We start from the raw sequence: 22698 nt of genomic DNA on the forward strand, positions 1-22698 counted from the left end.
GGCCATTTAGGGTTAGGTTCTGTTTTAATGAAGAAAATAATTTAAACTGCTTTTGCATAAGATTTAAATGGGTTTAATCTTGGTTTAATACGTATCCATTTATTCTCAAAGTATCCTGCTATCGTAGAAAGAGGAAGCTAGTTTGTCTTTCTACGCCTGCTATTTTAAACAATAATTGGGTTTATGTGGGTTTAAACGTCCATTTTATAATTAGGTATTATTGTCGAAGTATGACTATTTTTAAACAAAACATTTTTTATTAAATTTTAAGAATTGGCAACACTTGCGAAATAGTATTTCGATCCATGTATCCGATTTGTTTGGCATCAGAAAAAAAATAAAGTGACACGTCCACCCACCCTGTCAAACTTCCACGGTTTCACGGATACTGCATGACAAATTTTCATGTTTTAACTATTAAAAATGGTAAGGAAGGGTTTATATTAAAGTTAAAGTTTTAAATAAAAGGCGAATGTAATTTTTCAAGTGTCGACGAAATTTCAGCCACGTAGATAGTGATTTGTTGGAGTATGTCATCACTTGCATGTCGGCTTCCAGTGATTGTAACGAATTATATCTGTGTAATTGTTGTGTTGGAAGGTGTTTTAATTCTTTATATTATTATGTTTCTGAAGCCGTTGCGCTTGGATATCAAGAGGAAGCTGACGGCGAGGTCTGATCGCGTCAAGTGCGTGGACCAGCATCCGACGGAACCCTGGCTGCTGTGCTCGCTATACAGCGGCGACGTCAACATATGGAACTATGAAACTCACACGCAAATCAAAAGATTCGAGGTAAGTAAATCTAGCTACATTTTGTGCACCCTCTCTTTAATCACTTGATTGATTGTGTCATTCTGTAATAGTCGGCAATCAATGATGAAATTACCCTGCAATGTTGTAGACAATGAGCATAGTTACTCTTTTTGTACAAATAATTGATCATTAATATCAATATTTCAACTGAAAACTGTAACTAAATAATGATCACCTGTAAGATCCTGATAAAACTGTACTATTTCTTGTAAAGCCAATAAATTGTACTACTATGACATTTAGACAACTTTATTTCATCAATGATTTGGTTTGGAGATTGAGAATTGATGAAAAGTATAAAGTAGGTAGAATTAATCAATAGTTATATTTAAACATTCAGTGATAAGGTACAATTTTCAATTCTTGTTAAAGTAAGTTGCATATATTTCATGTAATAACTAATCATTTTCATTCCTATAAGAATTTTTGACCTATATTATTTCTACAAGAAAATGCTGGTTAATGCTCGTAAGTTCATATACCTATGTATATCATAAATTCATCATTTGATTGGAATGAGTACTTCATTCTTATGATTCATTCTGTTAAATTTGTATTATTGTGTCTATCAAATGATCAAAAGTTAAGTTCTTGATCAATTTATAGATAGATATATTGTTTCAATCATTTATTTAGTTCTTCCTTATCTAAGCTATGTCAGTTTGTCACATCACTCCATTGTCCATTATTTTATTTTTGGTATAAATAGGTTTAACAATTTTTAATGGTCAATAAAATTGTTTAGATTTATTTTTAACTGAGCACTTAACCAATTGAGGTTCCAACTTTTACAAGTAAGCAAATGCAACTATTCAGATATATTACAAGATGTTGAATTTATTTGCATGATGAGACCATCTGATGTTCAGTGTATTAATAACAAACTACATTTATAGATACAGATATTTTTACTTATAATGATATTTATTGAAAGGAATTCAAAATAACTTCATAGTTAGATTCTCATTCAATTCATATGTCATGTAATAAGAGGTCTTCTAAGATTTTTTAATCAAATTATGAGTCCTTTTCTGGAGCTGCTGTTTTGTTGCAACAGTTTTTATTACTTAGCAGATAGATTATCGTGAAGATATTGTGTCATTTTAATTTAATTACAGTATAGAGTTGGTATGGTGTTTATGAAAAGTCCAGAAAAATAAGGTAAAACATAAAATGAAAAAAAAAAGCGATGGTGTTTACTTGAATATATTGTGTTAGATAAATTATATTTTCCTAAAATATATTGTTAACAAAAGCTTTATTTGGTTCTTTACTGTAAACAATCATTTATTACTTAAAATTGTGGTGATCATGTACATAACATGTTTAATTTTAGCTATTTGACTTTCTAAAGCCCTTACACATTGCATAGTGGGATGAATTCATTTGTATGCAGACTGGTTATTTGCTCACACATATTGTACTGTAATTGTGTTGTGGACTGCAATTGTATTACCCCTCAGCTCTCAGTGTATGACAGGCCGTACATTCTTTTGTGTATATTTAAAAAGTATTTGCAATGTGACTGTACAATTACATATTTTTTTAAAGAAGAATGTCTATATCTATATCTATAACAAGAAGCGGTGTTAGTTACGTCACATAGAACTTAAAAACGGTCAAAGGGAGATTAATAATTAGTTTAAAAAAGGGCAATAAAATATAATAACTTAAATATTTTAAAAACTTATGTCAATACTGGTGAGCAGTTAGTAATATAATCAACTGACTTCAAACCAGAAGGAAGTTCTTAATTAGACTGTATTTCTGTATTTTATGGTTTCTTACCTCAGAACTTTTTACTGTGTCAACCAATTTGTATGATTCACTATTGACAAGCTCAGCGTCAGTTTATTTTTATGATAAATGTGTTTTTTTTCTCCTCTTGCTGCATCATAGCAATCTGTTGATCACAACAAAAAGCCACCGTTTGTTAAAAAAAAAATTTATGTTATTTATTTATAAACAGGTATGCGACCTACCAGTGCGAGCCGCGAAGTTTGTGCCCAGGAAGAACTGGGTGATCACAGGCTCCGATGACATGCAGATACGTGTGTTCAACTACAACACACTGGAGCGCGTGCATGCGTTCGAAGCACACTCCGACTATGTCAGGTGTATCGTCATACATCCCACACAGCCGTATATTCTGACCAGCAGTGGTAAGTCACTGTAGTGTTTATTATGTTTAATTTGTGTACAAAAGCACATGGGTTTGGTCTTCTGTCATATAATACTAAGACTGTATTGTTCTTGAGTTTTCTCTGGACCTCATACCCACCCATATTGCCCCTGTGGATCTAATAGTTTAACTCAAACTATAAAAATTTAGGTATACATTAGACATGTAATTTTATAATTTTTATATGTATTTAAATATTTATCTTGGCATATTAAAAATATAATTATTATGTTTCATCTATATGGGTTACATTTATAAAACCAATGAATGAAAATTATAATTTGATAGTACGTAAAACTGTCCAAGTTATTTATTCTAGACATCATGAATAATACTATCTGTTGTTTACATATAAAATTGCTCTGATATAATGTGAAAGACAGACAAACACACTCACATTAAAAATATTTATAAGGATAGTAAGTATTGGTGTAAGTCCATACATATTTTGACAGCAACAAACGAGAACTTTTACTGGTGTTTTTATAAAAAAAAAATTACAATGTGTACATCATTACATCTAGACGACCTGCTGATCAAGCTGTGGAACTGGGATCGTAACTGGGCTTGCCAGCAGGTGTTCGAGGGGCACACACACTATGTGATGCAGATTGTGGTCAACCCAAAGGACAACAACACGTTCGCGAGCGCCAGTCTCGATACTACAGTGAAGGTAACAACGGGTCACCATGAAATTTGACTTTGATTGCAAAGCATTAAATTTCGTAGTTTAGGTCGTAATTAGACGGAAAAAAAATATATGGCATGAAAAACTTTGCTTTTGTGCTTAGAAGACTGATTGAAGGAAATTTTAAAAAATCTCGGATTTTAATTTTTGATTGAAAATAAAACTATTGAAATAAAAATGTTTATTATTTTTATTAAGTTTTACTATCAAATTAGCTTACAGAAAAGTGGAAAATAACTTAAAAGTGCACACTTTTACTTTTTCTTTTATGTTCATAGCTACTTTCTCTCAATAAACCCCAAATATAGTCGCCCATCATGTTTTCATTGTATTGGCCTTGATAGCGTTGTTCAAAATTCATGATGTCCTGATGGAAACGTACTCCTTGCTCTTCGGAATAGGCTCCCATATTGTTTTTAAATTTATCCAAATGAGCATGCAGCATATGTACTTTTAATGACATCCTGCAGCCCATGGCCTTAAAATTTGTAATTGGAATTTGCCTTACCTTCCAAACACCTTTTACAATATCTACAAGCAACATGTGGAGCCCATGGCTTATCTTGATTCCGTACAGGACAGTCAAAATATGCTTCATAGGCTTCACAGAGAACGTGAGATGTCTTTAGTTCATATTTCACGTCTCGAACTTTAATAAATTGACCACATATAAAACAAAATGCATCAGCATCGTATTTGCACTTTCGTGACGACATTTTAAGTTATTCTGGGCTTGTAAATAATACCTGATGGTTGTTTACCACTCGGGTGCCATCTAGCGGCACAGTGTAAACGTTAATATCCCACTCTCACCGCGCGGTCTTTTTAAAAATATTAAAATCGATTAAAATTTATGAAAAAATTGAAAAATTAGTATTATTATTATAACTATCACAAAAGCAAACTTTACACCGAAAAAAGGTATTTTCTTTTCGTTTTTGTGCATAACTAACTGGAAAATAATAGTATAAACTTTAGGACAAAGAACGAAAATTTTTTTGTCGAGTCGTGTAATTGTTGATAGTGGAAGAAATAATGATTAGAGTTAGTTTTTTTTGCATATATGTATTTAATATGAGTTGGTATATTTCATGACAAAATATAGACATATGACTGTGTGTATAAATTGCTAAGTCTTTTATTCTAGAAGTCATTCTTTACTTAATAGAAGATTCAGTTTCTATGTCATACCTATTGGAGGTAATATAAAGATGTTTATATAAACATTATGAAGTATTATAAAAAAAAAATTTAAAACGATCTGGAAATAATAATAACTAGTATGATTTATGCATTAATAACAGCTTATTTATTTATGTTATAATGAAAATCTATATCAGGCCTACTAGAATATTACGAAACAATTTAAAAAAGCAACAAATTAGTAAAATATTAAAGGAAACACGGAACAATACACAAACCTCTTTACTATCAATATGTTCCCGTTTAAACTGTCCATAAACACAACCCCTATATCCTTCTAATTTACCAGGTATGGCAACTGGGTGCGTCCGTATCAAACTTCACACTAGAAGGGCACGAGAAGGGTGTGAACTGCGTGGACTACTACCACGGAGGTGATAAGCCGTACCTGATCAGTGGCGCTGATGACCGCCTCGTCAAGATTTGGGACTACCAGAATAAGACCTGCGTACAGACTTTGGAAGGTAAATAATAGCGTTAATCCATACTAATATTATAAATGCGAAAGTATAACTCTGTCTGTCTGTCTGTTACTCAATCACGGCTTAACTACTGAACCAATTTGCATGAAATTTGGTATAGAGATATTTTGATACCCGAGAAAGGACATAGGCTACTTTTTATCCCGGGAATAGGATAGGTTTTATCCCGGAAATACCAGGGGAACGGGAACTATGCGGGTTTTTCTTTGACTGCGCGGGCGAAGCTGCGGGTGGAAAGCTAGTGTGGAAATATGTTGTGCAGTTTTTTGGTGTTTATGGTTGGTTGGTTTAAGGTGTAACATGTAGGAACACAATAGATAGGGTACAAGATTTGATTGACTGATAAGTTAGAATTATTAGATTAGTTTGTAGTTAAAAGAATTCATGTGGAATAGAGTGTATCAATTATTTCATTTGCATGTTGTTTAAATGTCTAATAAATTCAGCTGTTGTACATGGTATTGCACACATCTTGATCATCATTATTTCTTTCCTTTTTAGTAGTTTACAACAGCATGTCATGTTAATTTGGAACATAGTCCATACAATCTATACATATACAATATATCAATTTTATTTTTTTATGATTATTTATGTACTTATCTATATTTATTCTTCATCGTTTCTACTATTTTACTTGTTTCTTCGAACAGAATTTTCTAAGTGAGTACTATAAATAATTTTTCAAGAATATTCTATCTGTTCAGGTCACGCACAAAACGTGTCAGCGGTCTCTTTCCACCCTGAGCTGCCGATCCTGCTCACGGGCTCTGAGGATGGCACGGTCCGCATTTGGCACGCGGGAACTTACCGGCTCGAGTTCTCACTCAACTATGGCTTTGAGAGAGTGTGGACTATATCCTCACTGCACGGATCGAATAATGTCGCTATTGGGTATGTATTGTTTGGTCTTTTTGCGAAAATTCTATTTGTAGTCACTTCATCTAGAGATTGTTCAGAGTCAAGTGTGAAACACGAGATTTGCATAAGTTTTATGTCTCCTTTTAGATGTTATTTATGAAAAATAAATGTAACATTAAAAAGTATTAATTATTCCAATGAGTACATGAGGATTGTAGAGCTTGTTGTGATTTATTAAAATAATTAAGTAGAAATATGCATAACATTATGAAGTTATAACTAATATTTGTTATCTTTTCAGTTATGACGAGGGAACCATCATGATCAAAGTGGGCAGGGAGGAGCCGGCGATTTCTATGGACGTCAACGGTGGAAAGATCATTTGGGCTAAACATTCTGAGATGCAACAAGTCAACCTGAAAGCCCTGCCAGAAGGTTAACGACATTTCTCTAATAAAACTTCATCAGTGCAAATAATTAGTACTTTTATTTCTATAATAAGTACATAATATGCTATGGTTCAACTTATTATCGTATTCAATTCATGAAGTACCATGGTATCTGCTGATTTTTCTATAAGTTCGTAAAAAAATAATAGTAAATTACATTTTATTCAACTTTCATCAGCCCGTTCTTGCCTCCCACTAAACAACACTTGTATTATAACATTAAAAATAATATAAATCATTATGATTATCCACAGGCACAGAAATAAAGGACGGCGAACGTGTACCAGTAGTAGCAAAGGACATGGGCTCTTGCGAGATATACCCGCAAACTATCGCGCACAATCCTAACGGTAGATTCGTGGTCGTGTGTGGAGATGGGGAGTATATAATATACACGGCTATGGCGCTAAGGAACAAGGCGTTTGGCACTGCGCAGGAGTTTGTATGGGCGCTTGATAGCTCAGAGTACGCGACTCTGGAGAATTCCAGTACGATACGCGTGTTCAAGAACTTTAAAGAGCGGAAGAGTTTTAAGCCCGAGTATGGCGCGCAAGGTGGGTGTTTTTGGTGTAAAATAATGAATAATAAAGTTGTTTTTATGAAATTTTTAAACATTACATGGATGAAAAGGAGAAGAATACATAGAAAAAGAAAGTTATATTCATTTGTTAAATAGATATGTGTATAAAAGGGAATAAAGGGACTTTTTATTATGCGATTGTTGTGCTATAAAGACAATGTCAATAAAATAATTAGTAATGACCCAAATGAATAGCCGAAAAAACATAGAGATGCAACATTAGTATTATTAATAAAATTATAATTTACCCATTATAGGTATATTCGGTGGTTTCATGCTGGGCGTGAAATCGATCAGCGGCATGGCATTCTCATTCTACGATTGGGAGCGTCTCGAACTTATTAGAAGGTATTCATTTATTTTTTAATTATTTTATTATCTGTGACCTGCTTCTTAGTACAAATACAAAAATTGTTTGAATAAATTTTAATATTACGTATTTTGCAAAATTATGCTTTGTATCTTTAAGTGCTAGGTTTATTTTTGTTTGATTCTGTGTTTTAAGATAAGTAATGTATTTGGCGATTGTAATGACACATGTTCGGAAGCGTTATCTGTAGATAAGTATCAATTTTGTTAATGTTTTCGATTAACACAGCGGCGTGCGGCGGCTTCTTTGATTAGTTAAATCATGCAAGCGTTAGATAGTGCGTTATAATATTAAGTGTGCAGTACTCAAGTATATTATGCAAAGGCTTTGAAATGAATCTACAAATGTAGCTGTAGTTTGTATGTCACAGAAGATAAACCACCTATTAAATTTAAGAAAATACTGGTGCGTGAAAGATGCAAATTTCACTATTTGGGATGATATTTTAATAATGCGATAGTTTGCTTAGCTTATAAGTTTACTGCAATGCAAATTACAAAATCTATATGAGAATGTTTATGCTTAACAATGAAATACCTATAAATATCACCTGCGTTGCAATTTCTATATTAATTTTATGCAAAGTACATCAAATTTCATTAAAATTGGGTTTAAAGAATTACATAATTTAATCTTATATTTATAAGATTGCGATTGTTATTCTGCCAGGACACCCTAATTAATTACCAAGCGATATGAAATAAATTTTAAGCCTTATTCTCAGACGTACCGAACATAAACAAATAATTTCATCAAATTCGGTCAACCTATTTCACTGGAGTTCGTTTACTGATGAGACATTTTTTTTTATGTATTCGGTTACGAAGTTTGAAGCTTTTGAATATAATATCTTGGTGATTTGAGTAGTCTATTTTGTTATTGTTAATCTGTAAGTAATGTTGAGTTACATCAAAATATGTTTATTGTTTGTTTAAATCAAGGCATATGCAATATGAGGAAATTCTAAGTAATATTATAAATGCTAAAGTGTGTTTTTTTAATTGTGTCTGTCGTTTCATTCCTATGGGAATTTCGTTTTCTTCTAACTTCGCGGGTGAAGCCGTGGGAGAAAAGCTAGCATAAAATTAATTATATTAAACCCGAAAATTGCATCTGAAATTTAGAATTTTTAGAGCAAGGGAATTTTTTTTTAGTTGCATGCGTGTTATGTTGTCGCTTACGCAAATATATGAAACAATTGACAATGTATCGTGTGATAGACCGGGAGATACTGACACAAAATTTCGAGTCATTTGTAACAGGATGGCGGTTCTACAGGGGTCTTAGTACGCAATGACAAAAAGAAAAACGAAGGTGTGAACGCTGGTACCGTCGGCTTAGTCGCGTGGGCGTTAGTCGAACTCCTTGGAAAAATAGCGAAGTCAAACGATTTGTAACACAAAAATTTTAGAATTTACCGATAGCCCATAAAAAAAAAGTAGGCGGTAGTGTCATGCCATACTTTTCCGGTGTGACTTACAGCCCGCCATACCGACGCGAATGTGTTGATTTAAAAAAAACAATTCAACCATTTGTACCAGGCTAACTTTTGCACAGGTAACCATCGTCGTACAGCCATTTACGAAAATCGCCATGCCATACTTTTCAGACGATTCCAAATGGTCGCCATACCGCCGAATATCTGCAAATTTTTTTTTTCGCCGAACCATTTGTAACACCCTAAATTTTTTTTTCAACAACTCCTGAATGATTATAAATAGAAGTGTGATAATGCCATACCTGTGGGAGGTGGCGAATGTGTATAAGATTTTTTTTATTGTATGATTTTATTCGTATTTTGAACGATTTGTAACAGTATGGCATTAATCTTTCCTATAAGTTTGAGGTTCAACAAATATAAATCCAAAATTTCAAAGATCTAGGTGGTAGAAATCTTCACTTCTATAAATTAATAATAAATTTATTTATGAAGTATGGCAGCACTTTTTCCCCCTACTAAAAGTATGGCAAATATAATAATGGTCACATTTTATCAAATACTCTCCAAAAATCCAAATGCAATACTGGTACAAAAAGTTTGGCGAAAAAAAAATTTTTGCAGATTTTCGGCGGTATGGCGACCATTTGGAATCGTCCGAAAAGTATGGTATGGTGATTTTAGTAAATGGCTACACGACGATGGTTACCTGTGCAAAAGTTAGCCTGGTACAAATGGTTGAATTGTTTTTTTTTAAATCAACACATTTGCGTCGGTATGGCGGGCTATAAGTCACACCGGAAAAGTATGGCATGACACTACCACCTACTTCTTTTTTATGGGCTATCGGTAAATTCTAAAATTTTTGTGTTACAAATCGTTTGACTTTCGCTATTTTTACGACGAGTTCGACTAACGCCCACGCAACTAAGCCGCCGGTACCAGTGTTCACACCATCGTTTTTCTTTTTGTCATTGCGTACTAAGACCCCTGTAGAACCGCCATCCTGTTACAAATGACTCGAAATTTTGTGTCAGTATCTCCCGGTCTATGATGCTTTGCGAATTTTTATTTTTTCATGAGTAAAGCAAATTACAACGAATGCGAATTTTATTATGTTTTGCTTTAACTATATTATGTATTGTTCTATCTAATGCATTTATGGTTTCAATAACGAGATGTTGTCTATATTAGAACGGTGAATAGTGTTGTTTGATTCAACACGATAATCACAGTAGCTAAAGTTTAAATTGAAATTATAGAACAGACGAAGTTGCGTGGCTCAGCTAGTTTAAAATTACTGAATCTCTATATATCAATTTAAATCTAACTAGCTTATATTCCTAACATTATGCAAACAAAATCACTCCTTTATAAATTGTTGTTCAATCCAGTATTAAAAACTACTGATCAGATTTGGGTGAAATTTTGTAAAAGTGCGTGTTAAATAAAGCTTCTGCTGGGTTCGATTCCCAATTAACACTAAAAAAAATTGGGAGACAAATTATTATTGACTGCTTTTTGTGCGAATGAAAGAATATGGATAAAAAAGCAGGATTAAATATCTATTATCGATCCTATTTATTGCACAGCAAATTGTGTTATTTATTTTTATGCTGTCTATGCTTAAAAGCGATTTGTATTTTAGTCACATATCCGAGGAATCTATACTTAATAATATAAAGCTGAAGAGTCTGTTTGTTTGAACGTGCTCAGGAACTACTGGATCAATTAACCACTGTTAGAATAAGGTGGTCTCTGCGTGTAATTGGTTATATTTACACCACAGGCGAAGCTGGGGTGGATCGCTATTATTGAATAGTTAATATTAATTATAAAAAATGCATATACCCATGGCAATGTGATTGCTTTTTGTGGTACAATATATAGTAAGAAATGAAAGTAGCTCTTGCGAATGGCCTAGTTGCGAATTATAACTTCGATTTGTTTGGTTAAATGAACATAATAACGCGAATTGAAATTGGTAGAACATTTCATGTATAATTACTTATTTATTCACGATCAATTTGTTGATCTTTCGTGCGAAAACCACTGAACGATTTTTAATGATACTTGGCAGTGATATGACAACTTAAAGCAAAGACAAGCTATAGCGTATGTCCTACTATATCTAGAGGGTTTGTCCGCGAATGAAACCGCGCGGCATTGCTAGTAAAAATATTAAAGTTGGAAATACATCTTATGGTTCGTGGTAAATTTACCATCCGGCGAAAAGAAAGCTTGCTTGCCCGATCTCTATACTAATATTATAAAGCTGAAGAGTTTGTTTGTTTGAACGCGCTAATCTCAGGAACTACTGGTCCAATTTGAAAATTTCTTTCGGTGTTAGATAGCATATTTATCGAGGAAGGCTATAGGCTATATATCATAGCGCTAATACCAACATGAACGGAGCAATGCGGGTGAAACCGCGCGGCACAGCTAGTTTAAAATAGAATTGTGATTTTTATGACAATTTACATTTAGATGTGCAAACAAACTAACAAATAAATTTACGCAAAATGCAGTGCGAAATGAATGAAAATGAAAGTGCTATTATTTATATTTGTATTGCTAATTTCTAATTGATAAATGCGAAATGTCAAAAGAATTGCGAAGTAATTTCTTTTAGGCTATATAAAAATAACATAAAGCAACGAATATTTTTTCTATCCATTTTAACGGTTGGAACCGTGTGTGTGATGAATGTGTCATCAACCAATGTGACATCTCATATCATATTATATTGATAATTGCCACCAGGATAGAGATCCAGCCGCGCCACGTGTACTGGTCAGAGAACGGAAACCTTGTGTGCCTCGCGACCGACGAGTCGTACTACATACTGAGCTACAACGCAGCGGTCGTCAACCTTGCGAGGGAGACCAACAGTAATATTACCGAAGATGGGGTTGAGGACGCCTTCGATGTGAGTGCTGTTATGGTTATTATAGTTGCTAAGCGACGGATGAGTTTACTACATACTGAGCTACAACGCAGCGGTCGTCAACCTTATGAGGGAGACACAAAGCATTATCACCGAAGACAGGGTTGAGGACGCCTTTTATGTGAGTGCTGGTCCATAGTATTGCTATTTTAGTCCATAAGCAACCGATGATTCTATATGAACTTCAAAGCAGCGGCTGTCAACCTTATTTAAAAGGTTAAAGTATCTACTATCTACTTTCCTAGACTGTGTGAGACAAGAGTGATGATTGAAATAAATAATTAAGGAACATATTAACCGCGTCTTATAAAAAAAGTCAAAGAAAAATCGGCCGTCGAGATTTTTTTGGGATGGTAGGGGGGCAGGATATTCTCATTTAAGCCTTCTCTCACTGCTACCAAGTTAACTCATAATTGAAACAATAATTTCACTTTTGTACTGACTGGTTGGCTTGGTTTGTATCCTACCTTCCAAGCCAGAGGTCGTGGGTTCGATTCCCACCTAGGGCAAATATTTGTGTGATGAATATTGCTCTGTGAGTATTAATTATCTATATAAGTATTTATTAAAAACTATATATGTATGTTTATCAGCCATTTGGATTCCAGAACAAAAGCGAAAGCTTAGTATAGGATAAATGTGAAAAATGTCCTGAAATATTTATTTATTTTCCCTTCACAGGTGGTAGGAGAAGTGAATGAAATAGTCAAGACCGGTCTGTGGGTCGGCGACTGTTTCATCTACACGAACTCGTTGAACAGGATAAACTACTATGTGGGTGGTGAGATCGTCACCATATCGCATCTCGACCACACTATGTATATACTGGGATACGTGTCGAAGGAGAATAGGTAATTATTGTGCTGATATTTAAAATAGAGTGCTCAATTAAATATATTGTGTCTCTATCTTGTAGATTTAAATATTGTATTGCGGCTTATTCAGAGAAAACTGATAATATTTTCAATTCACAGAATACCAATAATAAAGAAAGAAAGCAAATACATTTAGTTTTATGACACATTATAAAGAGACGCAAACTTAAAAGTTAGAGTGATCAGATAAAATAGAATAAACTTTGCGCAGTAGAGTATCCCTGAAAAAAAAATGAAAACAACAAATTTGTGCAGTCATAAACACAGTACAAATTTTCATGTTTACTAACAAATAATATGCACCTATACTCATATTATAAATCTTTAAGTTTGTAAAAATGTATGGCTGTACTGCACGGATTTTGATGATACTTATCTTACTGTAGACGATTTAGCTTACGTGCCAGAGTAACACTTAAGGTATAGGAATAATTCTGTATTCCATCGCGTGTGCACCGCAAAGCACTGCTAGTATATCTATAAATACAATTCAAAAGTACCTTTTGCATCAGATTCATTACTCTATTTCAGGTTATACCTAAACGACAAGGAGTTGAACATAGTGTCATATTCACTCCTCCTTCCCGTGCTGGTATATCAAACGGCAGTAATGCGACGTGACTTTGAAACCGCGGACCGCATCTTGCCTACTATACCGCAGGACCATCGTACTCGTGTAGCACACTTTTTGGAGAAACAGGTGCGTTTTGGTGGTTTTTTGATGGGATATAAATTATATGGGGTCCTTTATTCCAAGATACTCCATTTTGTGGTATAAGTTCATTGTTAGGTGCAGGGATCTTGTGGTTCTTAGTGAGATAGTATCTTAAAACTGAATAAGTACCATACACATACACGGTATCATGCCAGAAAATCAGACTATTGATTTGATTGTCTAGTATTTATTACTACAAAATTATTCATTGTTGAAAATTTATTACAGTGTCATTATTAAATCAATATAAAGTCAACAAAATAAATTATTTTTTTTTTATAATGAAATAGGCAGACGTTTGACCACGATCCCACCTGATGGGAAGCGACGATGTGGTCTATTCTTGACGGGTCTGTGCCGAACCGGTATTAAAAGACTGTATGACAACTCAAGAATGCCTCTCGATTCTAGACGAAGTCTTATTGAAGAAATAAATGTTCTGAGTTGGAGAAATGAAGTACATTATAGATATTTTTGTACAACAAAATGCTTACTGAACCTTATTTTTTTCGAACGCAGGGCTTCAAGCAGCAAGCCTTAGCAGTATCCACTGAACCGGAGCACAAATTCGAGCTAGCGTTGTCTCTGGGCGAATTGCAGCGAGCGAAACAGCTTGCTGAGGAAGCTGCCATTAGTGAGGGAGCTCCTTCGGGCACTTCTGCTGCGAGGTAATAACATTTATAACATTTATTACCAATATTGACGTTTCCTTTTCCCTAATCTCTATAATTTGAAGGCAGTGTTGCTTACAGTCAATGTTATAGGGAGTAAATGCAGTAATGTGATGGTTTTTGTTTAATTAAAAACATTATATTGTTATAAAGCACAATGAGGACACAGTTTGGCGTTTTAGTTTGAAGTAACTAAGGCCGTATTTGGTCGTACCAAATGACAATCATCCTTTTTAATCATATTTGGAATGTGTAAGGGCTGAAAAATATTATAAATTACTAGCTTTCCGCCCGCGGTTTCGCCCGCGTTTTCGGAGAAAACCCCGCATAGTTCCATTTCCCGTGGGATTTCCGGGATAAAACCTATCCTATCTCTCAAGTTGGATCGAACTGCACATGGTGTGCGAATTTTATTATAATCGGTTAAGTGGTTTAGGAGTCCATTGAGGACAAACATTGTGACACGAGATTTATATATATTAAGATACTAAAATAAATAAATAATGATATTTCCACAGATGGTCCCGCCTTGGTGCTGCTGCAGCTGCGGCCGCTGACACCGAGCTGACGAAGACCTGTTACCAGAACGCCAAGGACTACAGCGCACTGCTGTTGTTCGCTGTTAGCACAGGTGATTTTTGGTTAATTTAATAGTTAATCGATTAATATGTCATGATCTTGAAATAATGACTTAAGTATTACCCTTTTAAAATTATATACTGTAACATCTATAAGTATTATGATTTGTGCAATGCAAAGACATCATCGGCTCATGTTTTATTGAGCAGACTTTCATTGGCCCTTTATCGAATATGAATGTGTAATTCTACGTTTTATATTGATAAATGTATATTTTCTGTCTGCAAACATATAACAAAATTATATTTATAAAAAATTGGTTGTCTGTAAAAATGTAAAGTCGGTTTACTGACGATATTTGAACGTGACAACATCCGATTATGTTTCTTTGTCGCTCGTACCGCGCTCTCGCTTGCACTTCAAGCCTTACATGGAACGCCTCAGAGCGAGGTAACGCCGCCGAGTTTTTTCGTGCGTGCATCCGGCTCTATCGAATAATATAAGACGTTGTCACGGCAAAACTTAGTTTTATTATTTAATAACTCAATTACAAACCAATCTTTTACATCAATTCCTTACCTTTCAACAGGTGACAAAGCGCTTCTAGAAGACGTAGCCCGCATGTCCGCTGAAGAGGGTGAAGATAACATCGCGTTTGTAGCTCACTTCACGCTGAACGAGCTGGACGAGTGTCTGCAGCTGCTCATCAAGCGGAACAAGCTGCCCGAAGCCGCTTTCTTTGCCAGGTTAGTTTAAAAAAACAAAGTGTTATATTTTGCTGTGAAATGTCATGGGCGGCGACTATCACCTACCATCAAGTGGGTCGCCTGCTCCATTACCGGGGTTGCAATAAAAAACAATTTGGAAAATCCAAAAGTGCACGCCTCATAATTTTTTTTTAATAAATATTTATTAATTATTATTTTTGTTTATTTAATAACAATTAAACCACATCGAATCAGACCCTGAAAAATGAAAGGGTTCTATTCCTGAGCATACTCAAGCGTAAGAGAAAAAAAAGACTCGATTAGTAAAGTATTTCGGTCGCTATCGTGTTAACAAGAAAAAGGATCCGCACATACAGACACACGGACGTCCAAGACAGAACTTTTTTAAACTGTTTTTAACTAGTTTAAATAACAAAAATGACATCAAAAATATCATGAACGTTAAAAATAGTGTTTTTTCTTAATATGTGTGTGTATTTATTATCTTACAAGTGCAATGTATGATACATAAAGACATTTTAAGTTTGAAAAATCAGATGTTTTGCGCGAAGTGACAGTAGTACCCACCTCAACGCTTCGCTTATGAGGCGTGCAAAAACGGGTTGTATAATAGAAAACACTTAATCTCTTGCATGTAATAAATGTACCAAGTAACAGAATTGTATAAAATGTGTAAATCAAAGATGACTTCCCGGATAACAGTGTTGCCGTGGCGATATAGGTACCACAGATTATTATCAATGTCCAATTTATGGCGCCAACACAAAGACTAGTTAATCTATCCCTGGATAGACGTTAGGTACGTCAGTAATTGCACCTACTTTCTACTTGCCTGGAATCCGGTATAGTTTAAAAAATCTTGCTCATTGTGATGTTACATTAGGATTAGGGAATGCAATCTCGTTCTCGCGAGATCTCGTTCTCGCGAGATCTCGGCCCTTTTATGCGAGATTAATCTCGGCCTAAAAATGGGCGAGATCTCGCGAGATTAGCGAGATTGAACTCGAGCATGAAAACGTTCTATTTGACGCGCAGCAGCGCGCGAACTGACACGACCGACACGGACGGAGCGAACTCCGATCTACTTGTGAACTTTTGGGGTCTTAGGAGAACTTTTGCAGTTCGCTGATAACTGCCTCACAACTATAGTACCAACAAGTGTGGAATCTGAAAGGGCATTCTCAGCGGCTGGCTATCTAGCCTGCAAAATAAGGTGTAGGTTAGGTGACGATACCTTAAATACGTTGTGCTTTCTAAGAAGCTACTTCCAAAACAGTTTGTAAATAATTGTATAGCGAGATGTTGCTAATGTTCCTAATTTGATTGTTTTTATTTGGTTTTCACTTTATATTCTATTTCTCTTTTTTAGTTTGGCGAAATGAGCCTTTGATTTGATTGATCTCAAGTCTCAACTCAAATTCTATTATTTTTATTAATTAATCTTTTTGACTTCGTAAAAATAAATGTTGATTTCAAAATACTTATGGTTCTTTTTCTTTCAATGTCCCGGGAGTTCTATATCTATTTTATTAGTGAAATTATTTGCAAAAATTGATACTCTGAACTACCAATCTCGCGAGATCTCGAAATTGCCGAGATCTCGCGAGATTGATTTTCATAATCTCGCGAGATCTCGTCCGATCCTCAATCTCGCGAGATTGCATTCCCTAATTAGGATATTATAAAGTACACAACATTGAATGCATGTAACAACGCCTAGAGTTTTTAGTCCTGATTTAAGACATGCTTTTTTGAAATACAACTAGAAGATCTTTTAAAAGTTGCCCGGAAACTGTATAATTCTGGCAAAATTTATGAAATCACAAACACTCAAATAGTAATTTTCTAACCAGTGATTTTGTCACAAATGTATTATAACAATGTATTTGTCGCAGATCATACATTCCATCAAAAGTGAACGAAGTAGTGTTGCTGTGGCGCGAGTCGGTCAGCGCGACCAACAAGAAGTCGGGACAGTCGCTCGCCGACCCGATCAACTATGAGAATCTGTTCCCGGAGTATATGGTAAATAATATTCATAATAAATAATTTCAGTAATACTTAACGATATCTTGACGTTTAACGAGGTTTATTTTGATGAAAGTCATCTAGAACTGTGCAATTAATGTTTATCGCTTTAAATTATGAAGTATGCACCTGATGTAACTCTTATAGAAATAGCTATTTATTTATAATGCCCTACTGTACAAAAACTTAAATTTATACAGTATAATTAAATACTAATAAATTTGCAGCAGTCTGTATGTATTTCTTTCTAATTATTTCGCAATTCAATCGATGGTCAGACAAATTAAATTGCCCCAATAGAATGTGAAATGCTGAATTTACTTACCAATAACTTTATATTACTTATAACAACATCTCATAACATATTATTGTTTTTTATTAAATTACTGAATATTTATATTGGGAACAAGTTAACAGCATTCCTTGATTTCCACACTAATAACTATTCTCCCCCAGGAATCCCTGGAACTGGAGCGGTTCCAGCAGCAGATCGGCTTCACCCACCACGCGCAACTACAACACTTGCCGGAGAACTGCAAGCAGAGCAATATTGAGCGGGACTTAGCTGCTGAAATGCAGCAGCTGCAAGAGCGGGGATTGTATAAGCCCGTGCCCCTCGTGGATATGTGAGTTTTAATAGTTATAGTAGAGCCATTTTAATAGGCAACATTTGACAGTTCAACAAAATTCAACAACGTAACCTAGTAACGACAACATAGAATAACATGATATTTCTTTTTGTTAGATCTGCACATTTGCTTAACTTTTTTCAATAACGATTACATATTTATAATAATAATGACCGATACAAGTAATTTATTTTTATTATTTATTTAGTAATTAATTTATTAAGATTTCATTTTACTGATGAACCATTCTAAATATAATAAACAATTTCTGAATTGAAGAACTGACGTCGCTACTATTTTGTGTCAATAAACCTTTTTTCTTTTTAAATACCAGAGATGTTACTCTAAAAATCGAGATCTGACATCTAGAATCGAATGCATTGATTACTTGTGAACAAAAATCATCATAAATTAATAAATTCGATTTACAAATGTTTCAAATCCGTATCGATTAATTCACTTTAATCGATGTTTTTAAGCAGGTTACCTCTCTTCGAAGATAAAATTGATAGACGTCAAATGTTGCCTATTAAATTGGCTCGACTATAGTAGTAGTTAGTAGAGTTTTAATAGATTTAGGGCCGATTTTTCAATGCTTGGATAAAACTTATTCGTCGAATAATGTATAAAACTACCATTTTAAAAACGTATTCTAATTGCCCGTATTTGACAGTTTACGTGACATTTTAATATTATTGTGTAGTACTTTATTGGACGGATAAGTTTTATCCAAGCATTGAAAAATCGGCCCTTAATAGATCCTATTACAGCGTTAAGTAGATGGAAGATGAAAATCCATGGAGGGTTGTCGCGTAAGAACCACAGGACAGTTCTTTGGCATATTATGATATATTATGTAGTTAGATATAAGTTTCATATTATGTAAAATTAAATTGTAATATTGACAGGATTTTAAAAGAGCAACTATGGAGTTACTTGCCGGTACTTCTCCATAGATACTGCTTTACGAATCGGTGGTAATCTATTGACGATTCGAAAGTGCTTCTAGAAGAAGTCTAATTGAATAAATAAATGTTTGAGTTTGTTTGAGTTTGAAATATTTCTTCATCATTATCATCAGCCTATATATGTTCCCACTGCTGGGACACGGGCCATAATCTATACTAATATTATAAAGCTGGAGAGTTTGTTTGTTTGTTTGTTTGTTAACGCACTAATCACAGGAACTACTGGTCCGATTTGATAAATTCTTTTGGTGTTAGCCCACTTATTATTATGTATTTATTTTAGGCTTTGTCAGATAGAACGCGTATTTGAGACGCGTGAGTTTGCTTATCTAATTTAATTTTTATTAAAATTTTAAATGAATCAAATAAAACTACGAAAGAGCGGTTTGATGTCTTACTGGAGGTGGTTTTTAATTTCAAGGAAAATTTTCTTAGGTCAAGTCTCACCAATTTGTAAATAATCTTATATCTCGCTGCGTAGATTTTCCAGTTGTAATGAATGGATTGCTTTTAAGTGGGTCTGAAACTGAAAGGTTTATATTTCTCAATTCACGTTGTGTAAACTTTCAAATTACAAAAACATTTGTACATGCACGGATCAGTTGAATTTTAAGAATAAAAGTATGCAGATAGAATAACTTAGTGAGAATAACTTACATGATATTTCCATCCACAGCCAATCAGCAGACGCGGATGGCAGCACAGACACGGCTGAGCCGAAAGTGATGAATCAAAAACGCAAAGAGTCGTTCGACATCATGGAGGAGATTGAGCGGGAGATAGACGACATCGTGCTGGACGATGTGGGAGATGAACCGGATAATTTGGTGAGTTACGCACTGTCGAAAGGGGGGGTTAGGTTTTTGGAAACGGTCCACTAGGAAAGTTTTTGAAGTGAAAACTTCAAAAACTTTCCTAGCGGCGTTGGGTATAAAATCTTAAACTCGCGTCAGGACACGTGGCCTGATCGAAAAAGCGTAAGACGGATGTTAATAATCAAGTTTTCACTTCTGCCGGCACACCCGGAGTGCAACCCGTCTTTTTTTTAAAACGTAATCTACTTGGGGTTGGGTTTTCCAACATCATAGTTCTCTTGGGGTTTTTACATACGTAAAATAATATATTATTTATATTTATCAACTTTTAGCTAGGTTTTTAAGCCTCTTGTTGTAACATTTTACATATTATGGTCTATTTTGTAGGATTTTCCTTGTGATAAATTGTTTATTGTAGTGTCTAATAAGGGAGAGTGAATTTTAGGCACAATTTTCAAGTAATGTAAAAGTAATAAAATAGAAATAAAATAAAATAAAAAACTTTTTTTGTTAGAATGTTAGTATCGTTTTTTTGTTATTTATCGCAGAGATCGTGCAATATTGTGTCACTTAAATTTTTACAACCTATGGACCCGATATTGTTATTCTGATTTTGGGGCTTTTATGTTTTTATTTTATAGGAGTTAACTATACCTAAACATAAGAAAGTAAACCGTATTATCGCTAGTTGACCGTTTTTTGTTGTTTTAGCGATTGAATAAATAATATTAATTTTCTTTTTTCCAGGACTTATCGGACGATGCGGACTTAATTGAATAAACTACTTATACCTAGTTAATGTAGAATTTTTATTTTATATAAATATTATTACGATCATAAAGTGTGTATTTCCTAAAGTGCTAATACAATTAAGATTATTATAGTATTATACACATTTACATTTTGTTTTTTTTTCTCAAAGTTTTATAAACAAGTTTAATTTGATATGTTCGACACAGCTTTTAATTCTCTCTCGCTCTTACATTGTAAAATGCTGGTACGTTGGAATGAGAGAGATATATGATAATTAAAAAAATCTTACAGCTATAAGTTTTATGAAAACTGAAGTGGGTACAACCATACTTATTTCTCTTTGGGAAATGTTTTTAATAAAAGATGCATTTAGTTTAGTTTTTCATACTTAATAAAATATTAGAATGCATTAAGTCTATAAATATTGACCGTAGTATATAACGGACAATACAGTTTTTGTCTGAATATTAAAAAAAACTCGTCTGTCCCTCTCTGTTATGATGCCTTTCTAATCGATGTTTTAATATAAATTTAATAGAAGAAATATAAATATCAAAATATCCAATAGAACATAATAAATTTTTCTGGAAATTTCCGGATCAAAACTTTAATATTTATCATCAAAATGTATTCATTAAATTTAAAATGGAATCTGTGGATATAATATAGACTCGTATTTGGTACGTAAGCAGTAGATTAAGAATTGTTTCTTTTCGTGGTATCAAAGTTAATGTTAAACTAGGGTTACATCAAATCTTCAATATTTAAAGCATAAATTATTGTCTGCTTATCAATATAAATCGGTGAAAATGTAAAAAATGTATGGTTCACCTGTTTTATATATCTAACGGGATTAATATACAACTAATATAAAGATTGTATGTCAATTGATTTCTTATACCCCAATTTGTAAAATAAGTATTTTTTTCGATATTTTGTTACATACTTATAATATGTATTTCTAAATAGATAAGTTTAGTGTAATTGTATTTATAATATAACTATAAAATTGTCAAAAACTACCATTAAAGGAATTAAAATAAAGTTATATATTTAAAAATAATTTTTCATTCTTTCATTTAGTACTTACCATGCGAATTTGTTTGTTAAATTATCTGAATTATTATTTACTAGCTGTTTGCCCCGGCTTCGCTAGGAGTGACCCAGGTTACCAACATAATGTGGCTTTCTGTTAGTGAAAGAACTTTCATTATTGGATCAGTATTTCCGAAGATTACCAACTACAAACATACGTAGTTAGAAACTTCACATCTTCATATTAGTATAGTTTGACTAAATATTTGTTTATAAGTTTTTTTTTACCATTGCAACAAAATAATGCATACATTTAATAAAAATATATATGCATATAATATTTTATTCTGTAGCGGAAATAATTTGCTATCATTTTTATCTCCCCACCGTGTTTCAGTTGCATTTCATAGAAATTGCAATTATTTGATATAGACCCCTCCGTGGTAACTGGTAGCACGTAACAAAGTATTGTAAATGTATATCATTGATAATATAGTATATTATCCAACATTTGAAAAATGTTAGTGCATATACATAGGTGCATTATCATTATCACTACACAGTATAAAACAAAGTCGCTTTCTCTGTCCCTATGTCCCTTTGTATGGTTAAATCTTTAAAACTACGCAACGGATTTTGATGCGGTTTTTTTAATAGATAAAGTGATTCAAGAACAAGGTTTTAGTATATAATTTACATATTAGTTTTTAGACAAAGTGGGTGAAGCCGCGGGCTGTAAGCTAGTTATTTATAAAGAAGTCGAGTCAAAAAGGTATTCTTTAATAACCTACTTTACACCTCACGGCCTACATGTTAGTAAAATAAATTAGATTTATTTATATAATGAAGTCAATGGCTATTATTATCTTAAGAAGTAAACGGTTTTT

At 33.7% G+C, this 22698-nt stretch overlaps 1 protein-coding gene across 2 annotated transcripts; it reads left to right on the forward strand.

Annotated features, from left to right (window-relative positions):
* Window positions 1-307: 307 nt before the first annotated feature.
* On the forward strand, window positions 308-21839 carry beta'COP (coatomer subunit beta'). 2 transcript variants are annotated; one of them, XM_089695038.1, is made up of 19 exons: window positions 308-426; window positions 636-794; window positions 2785-2977; window positions 3522-3670; window positions 5178-5352; window positions 6078-6264; window positions 6533-6666; window positions 6935-7234; window positions 7518-7608; window positions 11832-11997; window positions 12697-12866; window positions 13422-13590; window positions 14125-14273; window positions 14795-14907; window positions 15445-15601; window positions 17479-17608; window positions 18068-18237; window positions 19885-20035; window positions 20771-21839. In XM_089695038.1, the coding sequence occupies exons 1-19, from the start codon at window positions 424-426 to the stop codon at window positions 20801-20803; spliced, it is 2799 nt and encodes a 932-aa protein (XP_089551164.1). In that variant the 5' UTR covers window positions 308-423; the 3' UTR covers window positions 20804-21839. The 2 variants fall into 2 exon arrangements, with proteins under 2 accessions (XP_089551164.1, XP_089551157.1); XM_089695031.1 differs by lacking the exon at window positions 308-426 and having other exon boundaries at window positions 624-794.
* The last annotated feature ends 859 nt before the right edge of the window (window positions 21840-22698 follow it).

This window comes from Colias philodice, chromosome 1 (assembly GCF_061535455.1).
Source record: "Colias philodice isolate Cphi_HAF_F1 chromosome 1, ilColPhil1 Martin Lab GWU primary, whole genome shotgun sequence".
NCBI classification, from domain to species: Eukaryota; Metazoa; Arthropoda; class Insecta; order Lepidoptera; family Pieridae; genus Colias; species Colias philodice.

Bases quoted from the DNA above. Each gene is read 5' to 3' on its own strand.
- beta'COP (XM_089695031.1), top strand. From the start codon at position 624: ATGTTTCTGAAGCCGTTGCGCTTGGATATCAAGAGGAAGCTGACGGCG. The intron at 3,671-5,177 runs GTAACAACGGGT...CTAATTTACCAG, and splicing joins GTCTCGATACTACAGTGAAG to GTATGGCAACTGGGTGCGTC. The intron at 7,609-11,831 runs GTATTCATTTAT...AATTGCCACCAG, and splicing joins CGTCTCGAACTTATTAGAAG to GATAGAGATCCAGCCGCGCC.